This window comes from Acanthochromis polyacanthus, chromosome 20 (genome assembly GCF_021347895.1).
Source record: "Acanthochromis polyacanthus isolate Apoly-LR-REF ecotype Palm Island chromosome 20, KAUST_Apoly_ChrSc, whole genome shotgun sequence".
In the NCBI taxonomy this organism is placed as follows: Eukaryota; Metazoa; Chordata; class Actinopteri; family Pomacentridae; genus Acanthochromis; species Acanthochromis polyacanthus.
This window is the reverse complement of record NC_067132.1, coordinates 19879874-19895160: the sequence shown is the minus strand read 5'-3', so window position 1 is coordinate 19895160 and position 15287 is coordinate 19879874. Positions and strand designations below refer to the sequence as shown.

The window sequence follows — 15287 nt, the reverse complement described above, 5'->3', positions numbered from 1 at the left end:
AGATATTAAAATGACTCATAGCAGTGGGCACTACAGAGAAATATTGGTGAAAAATACAGATAAATGTGAAAGTGTTTCCGTTCCCCTTTCGTAACTGCACTTAGAACTTCTGCAGAAAACCTTGGCTGACTTCCTTCCTGTTGCAGTCATGAATAAAAACTGAAAATGTTAAATTTAGTGCTAATAAAAGTGCAATTTACTGCACAGGATCACAAATTCTTTCCAGAAAAACCTCCATTCAGTGGCATTTCTGCATTAAGAGACACATAAATTTGTTAATGTGCTGAATCAAGGACAGTGTGTGTGTGTCTCTGAGGTATTGTAACTAATAATGACAGAGCTGGACTGCAGGTTTTTGGGCATATTTAGAGTATATGATATATTAAAGAAAAATATATAAGCTTAAACAAATTCTGGGGTGCAAGGAGGGCACAATATTCTTACAGTACTTCCTGACATCTCATCAGCTACCAAAAACATATTAACGTTTTTGTGCAAGCAACACAGACGCATAAATACATGCATCCAGTAGTTGGGGGAGATGATTCCAGAAAGTGAATAAAAGTCTTTGAAATGTTAGAATATGTTTGGGCTTATTAGTACACCAACAGTTACTGCATTTGAGGAAATCTTTATATATTCCTCACTGTGTTATTTTTTTGGGGGGGAAGTCAGGCATGTGAATGATTCTCTGAAAGTACAGGATAGGTCATCAAACCTAAACCTGATACTGTAATGCACCAAAATCTTCATGTAAACCCTATTTAAACTGTTCAGTGTCTATAACCTGTTACAGTAATTTGTCCATGACACTCTTGTAAAAGAGAATAATAATCCTAGTGACCTTTTTTGTGGTTAAAAAAGACCAGCTAGTGCTATTTATTGTTAGAAACCCAGAACAGTAATTGTATAATCGATGTTCTGTATCACTACTGCTTCAATTAAATGTGCATTTATGCATACTGATAGTCTGTTTTCTTGGTGGTAAAGTGGAAACTATGCCTCATCAAACAATCGGAACATATTCTATGATTTATTTGAAGTTAAATGGTGGAAGCAGTCTGAATCCACCTACTCACTGGCAAAATGTGTTTAAAGCATCAAAAGTTTACGTAGTCAGGATGGAATTGAAATGATTATTCTTGTCTTCAACTTAGAGCTAATTTTAAAGGACCTGTGTATAGGATTTCATGGCCATGAGCAGTGAGGTTATAAACTGAAACCAGCTTTCTCATCCCTCCCTTTCCAGCCGTGTGGGAAAACCTACAGTATGTTTTGTGTTTCCATGACAAAGGAACTATTCACTATGCAACTCTGATGGGCTTTTCTAAACATGAGAACACAATGATTCATAGTTTCAGGTGATGATACACTAACAAAACCATGAATTTGAATATTATATTCCATTTCTGCAAATAGATACCACAAAATCCTACACATTTGTTCTGTAACTACTTTATATACTGTCAAACACTTGTTATATATTAACTATCAGATGATAGTATGACCGTGAAGTTGCATAAAATGGAGCTTCCATAACTTGCAAATTAACAATTAAAATTTTACTCTAATGCTAATCAAGTTGTATTTTACTACCTTGGATAATAAACTCTCATAACAACAACAACAACAACAAAAACTTCTATTCAGTATTTTGTTGTAACGGCCACAAACAAATTTGAACTTTAATACAAAGTAAAAACAACCGAGTAGAAGAAAACTGGAAAACAAACTAAAAACATTCGGACACAGTCAAATACAGGCCATTATAACAGGTCTGTTGTGTCAAATGAAAAACCACATTGCGGCGTTTGTTCTTCCTGCTGCTTAACAGGAAATGTAGCAAAGAGTTCATGAAAAGTTTTTATACTGAACTGATAAACTGCATTTAAGCAGTTTATGTATTCAAGAACAGGAACAAGCATTTCCTCAAATCCTCATCACACAACTTCCCACCACCATATCGGTGTACAATAGAGATTTTACAGGACAAGCTTAGCTTTAAATCTCTGGAGCATCCATTTGTGCGTTTGTCTAGTGTTTGCTTTAAGAATTATCACAGGTTTTTGCTTTTGGAGAAATAAAAGTCGATGCCTCTGTCCCGATGCTGTTTGGGAGTGTGAGACGGGCCTCTCTTTCCTCTTGGTGAAGGCCCCACGCCAGTCTGAAAAAAATAAGGAAAACAAATGTTTGTGATTGTTTAAAGAAGCAACACTGTCTTTCAAGTGTCCTTTTTTAAATATATAATTATTACTGTTAAATACTGAGGAAGTATTCAGGCCCTTTACTTAAGAAACAGTCGTAAAACAACAGTTAAAATGCTTAAGTAGAAGTCTAAAAGCATTTGTTTGCAGAGAGATGGTATATGTGAGTAAAATATTTTTAAATATGAAATAATTTGATTGGAAATGTTGTGGAACTGATGTGTAATTAGCATTTTATTGTAGCAGCTGGTAGAAGTAGAGCTAGTTAGATAACTTGTATGTCTATAGGTTTAGCCCAGTGATTCCTAACCTAGGTGTTTATTTTCATTTTTATTTATCAGCGACCATGCACAAAAACATTATTCTCATAGGAGAAAAGATGCGTAGTGCCAGATTTTGCTATGAGTTTATTTACATCTGCAGTCCTTGGGCAGGAAGGCACAATTTAGTGACCCACTAAAGATAAGTTTAAGGTGCTTTAACCCTCCCGTCATCTTTATTTACGGGCACCAAAAAGTATTGTTTCCTTGTCTGAAAAAAAAAAAAATTCTGAAAATGTGCAAAATAATGTCCAATAATTCCCTAAGAGTTTCCCTGAAAATTTTTATTTTCAAAATTCCTCCAAATTTGGCAAGACAATTTTTGTAAATATTTTCCAAAAAATGACTAAAAATCTTCCAAAAAATCTTTAAAAATAGCTAAAGTGATTCTATATTTATCAGTAAAACTTGTAATATTTTCTTTAAGAACATTCACAAAAAAATCAAGCAAAATCCAGTGAATTTCGCTGGATTTTGCTTGATTTTGGGAATGTTCTTTAGAGACATTTTTTAACACTTCTTTTTTTCAACCAAAAATGTTCAAACATTTCCCAAAAATGTTGAAAATGCGGACACCAAAAGTTTCACTGTGAAAATATTTTTTTTCTCCACATTTTCAAACTTTAAAATGGGTCAATTTGACCCGTAGGATAACAGTTAAGATAATTAACAGCATGGAAAGAAAGTAAAACAATATTCTGTGACACAAATTTATATCAACACATTTGGATTTCTCTATAACCTTTGGGGTTTTTTTGTTTTTTTTTTGTTTTTTTTTCACAAAATACTCAATAATTAGACTTCAAAAAATTATTTGTCTTTTTGTAGTGCATTTGAGAGGTTTGGAGGGAAATTGTCTCTCCGAACTTCTTCTAAAGCCTAACAAGCAATTTATTAATATTTAATACTAGATTGTGTTTTACAAGTTTGTGGAAAATGTTAGTTCAAGTGGAGGGAAAACATTAAACTGAAGAGTAGCAAGTAATTATATGTGTGAGTGTAAGTGTTGCAGTGCAAAGAGTGCAATACCTGTCTGAACTGTAGTAGAGTAGACTTATAAAGTAAAAGAAAGTATAAGCACTCAAGTAAAGTACAAGTCCTTCAAAAATGTACTGATACACAGCCTTCGAGTCCTTACACGCCACCACTTTTGTTTGGTTCCACAATGGATAAAAAAACTATTACAGCAGTTTCATGCAACCACATTATTCACTTCCCTTTTCTCAAACACCCACCGGTTTCTTGTTAACATGTCTGCTCCACTCGGGCGCGATGACGATGGGGGTGGGGTAGGTCTCACCCAGGGACACATGAGCATGTGACAGTGCAGCAGCGCTGAGGGTCCAGGGAGTGTGGACATCACCTCCTCTGACGGCCTGCAGCTCTGGAACCCACTGTCGCACATAGTCACCCTGAAGCAGACGCATGAGTAATGATTCATAAATCAAATAGTGAAAACTGATTTTTTTGTTGTTGTTGTTGATATCTGCACTGGTTTCATCATTGTAATGCGACGGCAAAATCATCAGTGTGACTCAGACGTTTTGTGCGATTGTGAAAATGGTTCAGCTCCTGGCAAATGTCAAAGGGAAATTACACTAAACTCCTCAAACATACGTTGCCGTCGTAGTCGAGGCCTTGTTTGATCATGTTGAACTTCCTGTTTTCTCTGGGGTCGTTGCCGATGCCGGCGCTGTACAGCCAGTTGCCGTAGTTGCTGCAGACATCATGGTCAACCTTTGGGGGAAAAACGTAAATGATGAAGTCAAGACATTTGTGAGTAGCAGCATCTAAATATAAAAATAAGATGACTCAACTGATGAGCTCACTGCTTGTTTCAACTTGTTACTGAGCAATTCCACAGCATTTCAGGAATAGAATAATTCATTGTATAATAGTCCTTGAGTCTTCTCAACCCTGTTCCTCAGGACCCACTGTCCTGCATGTTTTAGATGCTTCCCTGCTCCAACACACCTGACTCAAATGATCAGCTCGTTATCAGGCTTCTGCAGAGGCTTGCTGACGAGCTGATCATTTGAATCAGGTGTGTTGGAGCAGGGAAGCATCTAAAACATGCAGGACAGTGGGTCCTGAGGAACAGGGTTGAGAACCACTGGTCTAAACTACTTGCCAGAAGGTATTCAAACCACTCCGCTCCCATCCTCCAGTCAAGGCCCAGATCTTTTGTGAGGAAGCTAGCAACATTTTGTCGCCCCCTGTTGGACATGAAGCCCGTCATCGCCAGCTCTCTCATGTTGGCATCGACAAAAGGCACTCCTGTCCGTCCCTCTGCGAGCACAAATGTTACACGTACATTCAGCTACAAGTACATAACATACTATTTCAATGCATCTCTTAGAATACAGGCTGAATATTAAAAAAAGAGTATTTTGTGAATGATGGTGCAAACCTTTCCATGCATTGAACAGCTTCATGTCCTTTTTCCATGGCACAGATTTGTCTTGAAGCCCTGAGTTAAAATCAGAATGATATTAACTTTGAATTAATTTCCTGTTAAAAAAAAAAATGCTAACAATAAATTGAAACTTGAGCTAAATTTACCTTTGAGCTGAAACATTCTGTTTCCATACTTAACAGCCACAAACCTGAAGTAGTCTCTCCATAAAAGTTCAAAAATGACCCTGTAGAACCACAGTGATGAGCAAAAAATGAATGATGTGTGACAGAATAAATTAAATTTCCATTAAAAGTAGTGTTTTTTTTCAAATAACAGACACATTTTGGCATTTAAAAGCAACAAAAATGACTTCCACTATGCAAACTCACCAGTACGTGCTCTGATTGGCTGTCCGCTTGCTCTCATACTGCTTGATCTGATCGTAAATATACCTGGGTGAAATGCAACCCATCGCCAGCCTGCAGAGCGTTAGAAATATAATTATAGGAATCCCTTACATGGAATATTAAACTCCACTGAGCATTCGGGTGTAGACAAAACTGTACCATAAAACTTACCAAGGTGCAAATTTAGTGGAATAATCCACCCCTATCAAGCCGTTACGAGTCTCTTTGTACGTCGCAACTGCATCCTACAAAACAGAAGGCATAATGTATACTGCATATTAAGTTTTTTTGGTGTTGTAAGCAGCAAGTAATGTACATTTGCAGTGAATCTTGTCCTTACAGTGTCCCAGAAATAGTGTCTGAGTCTGGCCAGAGCATGACTTTCTCCACCGCTGCAGGGAAAGGCTGAGCGAGGATCACTCACAGCCTCTGTACGAATAAAACAAGAGAAACATTTCAGGATCAGACCGCTTCATACGTGTTGAACACTCTCCGGTGCACATTAAGACACACAGAATCGTAAAGATTTAATCATATACATGGAAATGGAGGCAGTCAGCTCCCATGCTGGCATTTAATTAGAAATTCTGTACTCAGCGGTTTGCCTATTGAATTCTGAAAACAGTCGAGGAGTGGATTTTCTTAATAGAGTCACCGCATAAAACGAGCAATTTGTGCTTCACAAATTGCTCATGTTATTGCCAGCAGCATGTAAAGACATTTTCACAAAGTCAGTTTATTAAGCACATAAAATCAATGCGCAAGAGTGTGTCTTGGTGGTACAAACGTAGGCGGATTTTTATTATTTCACAGGATATAAAAGGCACTAAAGGGAATCGTAGACATTTACCTGTTTGTTGCAGGTCCTCTGCTGAAGGGATGGCTCCTTCCTCCAGCCCTGAGGGAAGTGGATTCAGCTTGTCGGGAGTCGGGAACACAGGCCTCACCCTGCTCTGGGCCTCCACCGCCTTTCTGAACTGAGTGTACACATCAGGCAGCCTAAAAAAAAAAACGGAGAAAATGTCGCAAATTCAAGCAAACCGAAAGAATCAAAAATGCACGTTCAGCAGAAACTGTCCCCTCTCACCTGGACATGTGGTTGAAGGGAAGATCATCTCGGTGGTACAGTGTGGAGCCCCAGCAGGTGTGAACTCTGACCTTCATCTTTGCACAGACTTCCTTCACCTTTTTCTCCACATTCAGCTCTTCCGAAGTAACCTGGAACACGAACACAGCACACGAAGGTAACACTGTGCCTGAATCACAAGACTAAATGAGACCCAAATGAGAGAAAGACTATGTAAAACTACCTCTTCGTGAAAGGCCACACTGCTGACAGAGCCCAGTTGCTTGATGAGGTCAGCGACTACCTCCTCTGGTTTACCCCGTCTTACCACGAGATTGCTGTCACAAAAAATAAAAATAAAAGCACATGCAAGTCTCGGTTCACACCGTGCCAGGCAAGCTGCATCCTGGGTAGAGGGCTAGTTGAGCGGAAAAAGTGATGGGAGCACAGCAGACATGCTAATGTAAACATAACCCCTGTGAGTGCAGGTGTGTCCTGATCCTGTGACACAATTAAATCCTAGAAAGCTGATGACAAGGTTTGCACTGAGTTAATGTGTGACTATAACATGGTGTAAAAGCGTGTTATCACTTATACGCTCTATAAACAGACAGTGGTTCTTCAACACCACAACAAAAGACAGAGGTGGGCTGTCGAAACAGTCTGCGATGCAAATCTAAAGTAGAAGAAATTGAAGAAACATGCAGGAAACTCAGCTAGTAAGTGCTATTTGAATTACCTGCCCTTGTTGAGCAGTGTGTTCCTGAGGTCTCTGATGCTCTCCAGTAAGAAGCGCAGACGGAAAGGCCCCGTCTTTGGCAGGTTGTAGTTGTAAGTTCCCACATAATGTCTAGGGTCGAAGCAGTACAGTGGCACTATGTACTCAGCATTTCTCTGAGCCCAGTGGAAAAGCTGCATGTCGAGAAAAGAACAGTGTCAGGATCATAGCTAAATCTCATTAGAAAAAGTGACAGCAAACACATAAAAGAGCACATGAATCTTAAAATGACTATGACGTTTCATGACTATGACGTTTCAGGTAGTCTGAAAGTAATGAAACACAGCTTTGGAAATAACTGCTTTACCACTGTGACCACTGTTTTATACCTCTTCCTTTGTGGTTCTTGGTGGAGCCATACTTTGCATTCTTATGATTGTAATAGACAGCTCTTTTGCTCATTCAAAGTCATTTAGCAATAGCTAGACTAAAGACAGACGTCTTCTTATCATGTCCCGATTATCTTACAGGTTAAGCAAAAAAATAATGCTGACTCAAACTACATCTTTGGCCATCTAGTGTGAATTTGTAGTGCTTCAATACATCCTATTTTTTAAACATAATTTACTGCATGTGTTGCCTTGCTAAGCTGCTAGGATTGTCACATGTGAAAACAATATTTAAATTAAAACGAAGTAAAGTGGTGGGGTCTTAACCTTTATATTACACTTGTTTTATAAATTTGTAACACTGGTCTTATTTCTCTACTGGAAAGCACTTACACTTGTTTTAAATGTGCTGTCAAATGAGTCAAATAAAGTCAAATAACTAACAATGACATGTATTGACATAAATTACAATATATGAATAAAATATAAACGCAAAAAGGATATGTTGACATATAATCTCTTGTATTTTTACGATTTCCTTTTTTTCTTCTGGTTATTTAACTTTGAAAAGGGGACTTTTATTCTGAACGATCCTTCCCAGAAGAAGTACTGCTTTTGACCGCTGTTGTCTAACTTAACGCTCGGGTACAAACGTAAATATTAACATGCTTTAAATGGTGCTGCAATTTCAGTAACAAAGTAAATACTGATCACATAAAGTTAACCAGATACATGTAATGAAGTTAGGCTAGCTCAGTAGCAAGAAGCTAACGTTAAACACAACCTCGGATGTTTTCTTTGAACACATTCTCAGTCTTACCTCGTTGTCGTGCAGACGCAGGTCGTTTCTCAGCAAACATATAACTGTTCTGGACGTAGACATGTTGGTTTAGTTTCCTTTTTAGCAGCAAATATTATCAGAAACACCGAAAAGAGTTCTGTATCAGAGAGCTTCGTGCTCCTGTCCTGTCGCTCTCCGGCTGCTGCTGCCGTCACGTTTTCAGCCACGACGTTACAAAACATGAGGTTTTGTAATCTGGTTTTCTGACAGTAAAGCTACCTTTTTGTACATTATTTCATTATGCTGCTGGCCTTTTCATAACTTTAAATGCTTCTATTTTGCACATGACACTATATTTGTTTCATATATATATATAACATATCTAAAAAATATTTGGTAATGGTTTAGTGTCGCATATTAATATGTCTTAGAATTCAGTCGGGGTTGAATTTGTATATTTTTATTTTTTCGTGTGTTGTTCGGTTAATTGTGCGTTACACGTGTATTTTTTCTAATGCAGTCTATGTTTATTATCCCTTTGCTTTCTGTGTTAGAGATGGTGTGTCCCCTCAGGCTTGCCGTAGGGCAGAAAAGTTGTTCGTGAACTTTTTTGGCCTCTGACGACAAGCTTTGAGGAAAAAATGGAGAAACATAATAGGTTGGTATTTCATTTAATCTCCCCTTTAGCTTATGGTTTTCTGATTAAAATCCCACTTCATGATAAACCCAAGGCACTCAGAGTTCAAATAAATTAATATCAGTGTAATTATAGAAATTGAATAGAGATGTACACATCCACACACTAACACAAATCACCTGTACACTCATTTTAGTGTTACTAATAACTCTATCAGGGTCAAACATATAGTAATAAAAAATAAATGATTATAAAAGTGATTGTTTTTCTTAATTTCAAATTATCTTTTATGATAATCAAATCATAAGCATATAGCCATACCTTAAGTTTCACAGTAGACATTGTACATTACAATGAGCATATAGTGTTAATGAGAAATTAACATCAAATTGTACACGTTTGTTATTATCATTAGGATGCATTTTTGCATGAGGAAATGCATGAGAAACAGTAGAGCAAGCAGCCACATGTCTCTGACTAAATCAAATCAAAAATCTGCTCAGGCTATGCATACCCACTTAATGCAAATTTAAGATTATGATTTATTGAGCTATTTAAGACATGCCACAATATAAAGGCCAAAAAAGAAAATCACACAAAATTAGAAAGAAACTCTAGACTTCAATGTCTGAAAACAAGTAGGATGAAGTTTAACTTATCAGTTTCGACCTGCTACATGTCCGTACATCTCATATTCTACAGCTTACTATTTGCTTCCAGCCTAAAGCCTGTGAAGAAACCCCAAGTACACCTTTACTATTAAATATGTGGTACAAGTGAATAAAATGGTGGCAAGAACAGAATAGTTTTCATAACATACTTCAGTTTGACTTTGCAAAAAACAGACAAAAATCACACAGGAAAATAGTCTTAGACCTTTGATTTATTAAGTTAAATGTACAAAAGATCGATGACTTGATACATTTCATGTTTCAAGGCTTTGTCATTAAGACAAAACAAACTGTCCCAATCGAAAGCCTCCCAACCTTTTCATACTGCCTGCCAGCTTTCAAAGAGACAATCATACATAGTCCTGTCTAAATCACAGTACAATCTACTGTATAGCGTAGCTATTTCATCAAATAGATTTGTATATAATGTAAAAGAAATTTCATACAAAAGTGCAGAACAATATGTATTTACAGTAAAATCTTTTTTTTTCTCCATATAAAAGAACTTCAGCAAATCCTGTGTGTGCTCTCTACTAAACAGCTGCTCGCCTTGTACTAGGAAGCTCTCCGCTTTGGCAGTGAACGTTTGTGTTTACAAGCAGATAAGGCACTGACAAGGGTCAAATAGATTTGATCGTTCCTTTAGTGCCACTGTATTACAGCTAGCCACTACACCTCTGACATCAATCCCCCCTAGTTAAAGTTTCATCTCGTCTCCGCTTTAAAGAATACAGCATTTAGCTCCGTCTCTCCATCTCGACACTTTTTGGCGACTTGTAACATTAAGCTTCATCTCACATGGCGTTGAACAGAGCGAGGTGTGCCGTCAAGTCATAAAGTGACCCATTCGAATGGCGTGGAAAGCTAAATAAAGGCATGGGGTGAATGGATTCATATAGAAGTTACAACAGAAACATAAACAAGACGCGTCCTTCGATCTAAATTCGCTTTATAGCAATACAATGCATGTGATTTGGTCTGTGCAGTCTACTGTGCAGTCTACTGTGCACAAAGCTGCCATAACACAGAAAAGGCTACAGGGCTCTGAGGTGACAAAAAAAGTCCAACAATTACAAATACTGCGTATTAATGTAGCCTAAAATTTCTGTTTCTGCAACTTGTCTTTGGCCACTTCTGAATGGAACAAGGCTCACCGCATGGGAAGATGGAATGAAAGTTTGAGTCCAACGGTAGTGTTGGTATTGCTTAAGAGACATTGCACACTAATGCAAAAGTTTGGTTCTTTTTTCTTTACATTGCAACTCACTATGAAATTATAAAAAAAAAATGCATCAAGTAGAAAAATATCTCCTCGGTTGATTATCCTGCATGTCGGAAACTTTTCAATGCATGATATCAAAAGTGCAACGTTGACAATCCTTTTGGATGGGGTTGTGAGTGCTGTGAAAGCAGGGCGATGGTAAAAAAGACATTCTGACTTACAAATTCTTATTGTAAGGCGTTGACGAAAATACATTTCCATTTTTGTTCCAGGATGACAATAGAAATCTCATCTGCTCAGATGACTTTGTATGCGTCGTATAAAAATATTCTACCATCTTATTTCCACTCACAGCTATCTTAGGCCGATGAGTGACTTACAGTACTATCAGGTGTGACCAATGTCACCGGTCACAATGTCTGCTCAATCCAGAGACTGTTCTGTGGCAGTAAATAGGTGTAAAGTGAGACCCAGAAAGCTTCACTTCACTCTGGCTTGGGTCACTTTTCCTGCTCTTGTTAAAGGACAGGAGTCGGGAGCTCCTGAGACTGCTAAGTGCCTTCTTGTCAGTCCCCTCCTGAAGGAACACATTGCGATGCCTCGGAGGACTCTGGAGGTGTGACAGCAGTCAGCCTGGCCTCTCTGGGAATAGTCCGGGTTGAGCTAGTTGTCGAGAGATGCAGGGGTCCTGACAAGGCAGACACTGGTGATAGATGACAGGGCGGGAAGTCGGAGTGGTGCTGAGCCCTGGAGCCGGGTGGCGGGGTGGTGGGGGGCCCTGGGGACGGGGCGGGCCGGAGAGCAGGGGAGGCGCCGGGGCCACGGAGACCTCGCAGGCAGGGAAGGGGAGGAGGGGGTCCACGGGCCTCAGAAGCTGCCCTGGACGAACGGGTGACAGAGCAGAACGTCTGCGGTGGGCCGCCACTTCTTCTCCACAAACACCTGCCTCAGGAAGTCCCTGCACGCATCGGACACGTCCTCTGGAAGCATCGGCTTCGTAGGCTGGGTGGCGATCTTAAAAATGGCCGCCATGGCCTCGTACTCGGCCCACGGAGGTTTCTGGGTCAACATCTCGACAACAGTGCAGGCGACACTCCTGAAGAAAAAACACAGCAGCAGTAGTTGTAATTATAAGTTACACTCAATACAGTACAATATATTTGTTTTATAGACAGGGTTACACATATTGCAGTTCAATGCGAAGTGTCAAGCCCTTAATACTTGCTAAAAATAAAACAAACTGTCAATTTTTTTTATACTTTATCCTCACATTTTCAACCAGAATGCTTCAGATGTGAGTGACACTAAATCTTTTAAGGCTTCACATGTTCATATTAAGAGTTAGAATGAAGATAAAAGAGCTTTTAAATGTGTTTTTTTGTTGTTGTTGCTGATGTTTAAAATAAACACAAGACTAAAAAATAATCCATCAATAGACATATTATTTTCAAGTAGCCTTTTCATAGCTGTAGCAGAGGTTTAAAACTGCTTTGAAACTGTCAAATCTCACAAAAATCCGATGTTACAATCTACACAAGTGGTTGTTTTGGAACACAAATGTCTGTTATCATGTACTGGTGGCTGGTATATCTATTTGGCTGCTGTCACAAGTTTTACTACCTTGTTGAACTGAGCTGTCCCCAGGGCAGCAGAGTAAACAAAGCCAGAGCAGTTTACATTGTATTCTTTGATTTAGTACCTGTTTCCAGACTGCTTTATAGAATTTAGAAATAGTGTCATTTCATGGTTAAACAAGGCAGTTCTGACTTCGTTCTTTACAATACTCTCAGCACTGTCTGCAGCACATGTAGCAGAGTATGTATCACAACTGAACAGACGGTGGTTTGGAGTCCATTCGTGTCTTGACAGTAAGTTGCACACTAGTTTGCTGGATCCCTCCATCATTTTTCCATCTCAAAATGACTAACTTACATATGAATACATAAAAATAATATTGTATCAATATCAGAAGTTTTTATTCGCTGTTTTTGCTCCAATTCTGTGTCTAAAAAGGCAGTATCTGTCAAGTAATTCAACCGGGCCTGCACAGTATTTGTATTTTTGCCACACAACATGATTGCATGTTAACTGTTAACTGTACAGATGAACATGCGTTCACTGTTTCCACTCATTTTTTCAAGTTTTTCTTTTAATTTGTCACATGTCCATATATTACATGATCACATTTATGTGACTTTTTTTTACAGCATTACCACTCCAGTTTTATATAGTGCTAACATTTTATGGTTTTGCCGCCTTAAATCTAACATTACATGCCTAATATATGAGTTTATTGCTGTTAAACTGTTATTATAATTCACATGTTCATTTGATTTATTAGCCCCTGTGCTGTGTTTAAAATTCTGAGTTAATATTTCTGTTTTGTGGCACAAATTCAGTCACAACACCGTGCTCTTTAGTGTCACCAGTATTTGTGTGCGCACGGCACATACCACCAAAACTGTTTACATAAAAATGTATCACTTTAACTCCAATCTGTTGAGGTCATGTTATTGCTTTTACTGCGACAGTGTATTTTTGTGCTGCAACAGCCCAAATATCCCCTTCGGGCCTCATTACGGCTCCATCTGATCGTGTCCTTACCATACATCAGCTTTCCGGCCGTATCCCGCCCCGTTGATGACTTCGGGGCTCATCCAGTAGGGGGTGCCAGTGACGGACTTGATTCCTGTACCAGACATGCAGATGGTCTGGATACGTTTGCTGGCTCCGAAGTCTCCCAGCTTCACGTTCCCCGAGGAGTCTCTCAGGATGTTAGCACCTGGTGGAACGAAACAAAATGAGCTCAGAGTTATTCAAGAGTCTCCTGAGAACTGTCAATATTCTGTCAGGGATACTGGAGGTTCATTTAATGTTGTGGTAAAAAGAAAAAGAAAAGTGCCTGTGCCAGCAATTCTACTGCCTGAACAACTTATAGGGGAAAGGCACATTTTCCTCTGTCTTCACAAGTCTGAGGTGATGGAATACTCACAGAGGGTATATCTTTTAACAGTCTTTGTATAAATACTACACTCGCTCGACTCTACAAACACTCGGGCTTATTTTTCTTTCGCTTTTCTCACATTTGGGGGGAAACACCTCGCTGGTTTACGCAAATCAGAAAATCAAACACTGAATAAAGCATCTGCTGGAACGGATCGAAGCTCGACACCCTTTCTCCTCCTGTCTTAGTAATTTTCCGACATGTCGTTGTGTCTATCCCATTTCAGGCACGCCGCTTGTTTGATCAGTGACTAATGTGCGCCGCTTGCCACTCAGCCTCCACACCCACTGAGAGACTGGACGCCTGCGAAGACGAGATTGAGAGGCTGAAACTGTAACCTTTACTCTTTACTGCCTCGCTTCTCCAACGTGTTTCCGCTGCCTGCATCATCACGTGTTTAGGATTTCTTTGGAACACTAAATTCACAGAAACTTCCAACTGATCCAATGTCACGACTGCAGTGCCGAGCTCTATTCAAAAAACCGCAAGTGCTGACATCTCTTTTGCAGCATAAAGAAGAACTCTTGTGTGGCGAGATGAGCACACACCGTATTTTACACACGAGGAGCATTTCTAAGTGGAAAATCCCACCCACATACGCTCTCATACAGGCAGCCTGTGTCCTGAGAGACCTACTATCTTTTTCCCCTCCAGACGGTATATTTCCCTCTTCCTTGCCCGTGGCTTAATGAAACAGTGACTCCCAAAGCTGCGGCCAGCCAAACTAAAGCCTTTCCGTCCGGTGTTGAACATTTTTAGACTGGCCAATTTCACCAGCGTGAAGCCTAATATATCTCAAAGGGGGGAGTTCAAAATAGCACATTTTTCCAGACTCATTCTGCAGACGGTGAATAACCAAATGCGGAAATGTCAACCAGAATAAGATGAATGGATCTGTAGTTTTCTCCAGCAACAGTTGCTGCAATAGGAACCACAGAGAATGTCTTTCAAGTGTGGGTGTTCATCGGTTACAAATCCAATTAAAATCCTACCCTGACCTTTGCTACGCTGCAGTTTCACTTGCCTTTGATGTCTCTGTGTACAATCATGTTGCTGTGAAGGTAGGAGACTCCTTGGAGGATTTGTCTGCTGTATCTTCTTGTCACCTTCTCTGTCAGGGCCCCATAGGCTTTTAACTGGTCTTTTATAGAGCCCTGGAGAGATAGAACGAGAGCGAGAGAGAACAAAAGCCAGTGAGTGAATGTGGGGAATTCAGAAATGTTGGAAAAAACACTTTCTGTACTACTGACACAGATTTATAAAATCATAGAAGATCTGCTTTGGTGTAACGTGGATGATTATGTGGTTAAGTGTGTGATGTAACAAATGTCGGCGTTCCAGCGAAAGTGGAGTTAATTTGTTTTTATAAAAAAAAAGAAAAAAAAAGCAGCATTCAAGCCAATTTTAATGCACGAAACCCGAGTGCATAAACACGCAACGTGCTGAAAGAATCCTGCCCGAACTGCTTCA

At 39.3% G+C, this 15287-nt stretch overlaps 2 protein-coding genes across 2 annotated transcripts in view; both read right to left on the bottom strand.

Moving 5' to 3' along the window:
• Positions 1-1624: 1624 nt before the first annotated feature.
• Positions 1625-8522, bottom strand: cry-dash (cryptochrome DASH). Its single transcript, XM_022216009.2, has 14 exons — positions 8323-8522; positions 7135-7307; positions 6640-6733; positions 6417-6547; positions 6180-6328; positions 5670-5758; positions 5501-5574; positions 5312-5401; positions 5087-5166; positions 4935-4994; positions 4656-4813; positions 4142-4261; positions 3760-3936; positions 1625-2164 (listed from the first exon to the last, which is right to left on the bottom strand). The coding sequence occupies exons 1-14, from the start codon at positions 8383-8385 to the stop codon at positions 2057-2059; spliced, it is 1566 nt and encodes a 521-aa protein (XP_022071701.1). The 5' UTR covers positions 8386-8522; the 3' UTR covers positions 1625-2056.
• Positions 8523-9785: 1263 nt separating this feature from the next.
• map3k22 (mitogen-activated protein kinase kinase kinase 22) overlaps positions 9786-15287 on the bottom strand; it is a 48160-nt gene continuing 42658 nt past the window's right edge. Inside the window, exons 16-18 of the mRNA XM_022216016.2 lie at positions 14842-14971; positions 13418-13595; positions 9786-11909 (exon numbers count right to left, since the gene is read on the bottom strand). Of these exons, the coding sequence (XP_022071708.2) occupies positions 11681-11909; positions 13418-13595; positions 14842-14971 (537 nt within the window). The 3' untranslated portion in view covers positions 9786-11680. The remainder of the gene's footprint in view (positions 11910-13417; positions 13596-14841; positions 14972-15287) is intronic.

Excerpts from the sequence above, each read along its gene's own strand:
- cry-dash (XM_022216009.2), bottom strand. The coding sequence starts at position 8,385 with ATGTCTACGTCCAGAACAGTTATATGTTTGCTGAGAAACGACCTGCGT. Across the intron at positions 6,329-6,416 it reads CCCTTCAACCACATGTCCAG|GCTGCCTGATGTGTACACTC; the intron begins GTGAGAGGGGAC and ends TTTTTTTTTTAG. Across the intron at positions 5,167-5,311 it reads GCCAATCAGAGCACGTACTG|GGTCATTTTTGAACTTTTAT; the intron begins GTGAGTTTGCAT and ends GTGGTTCTACAG.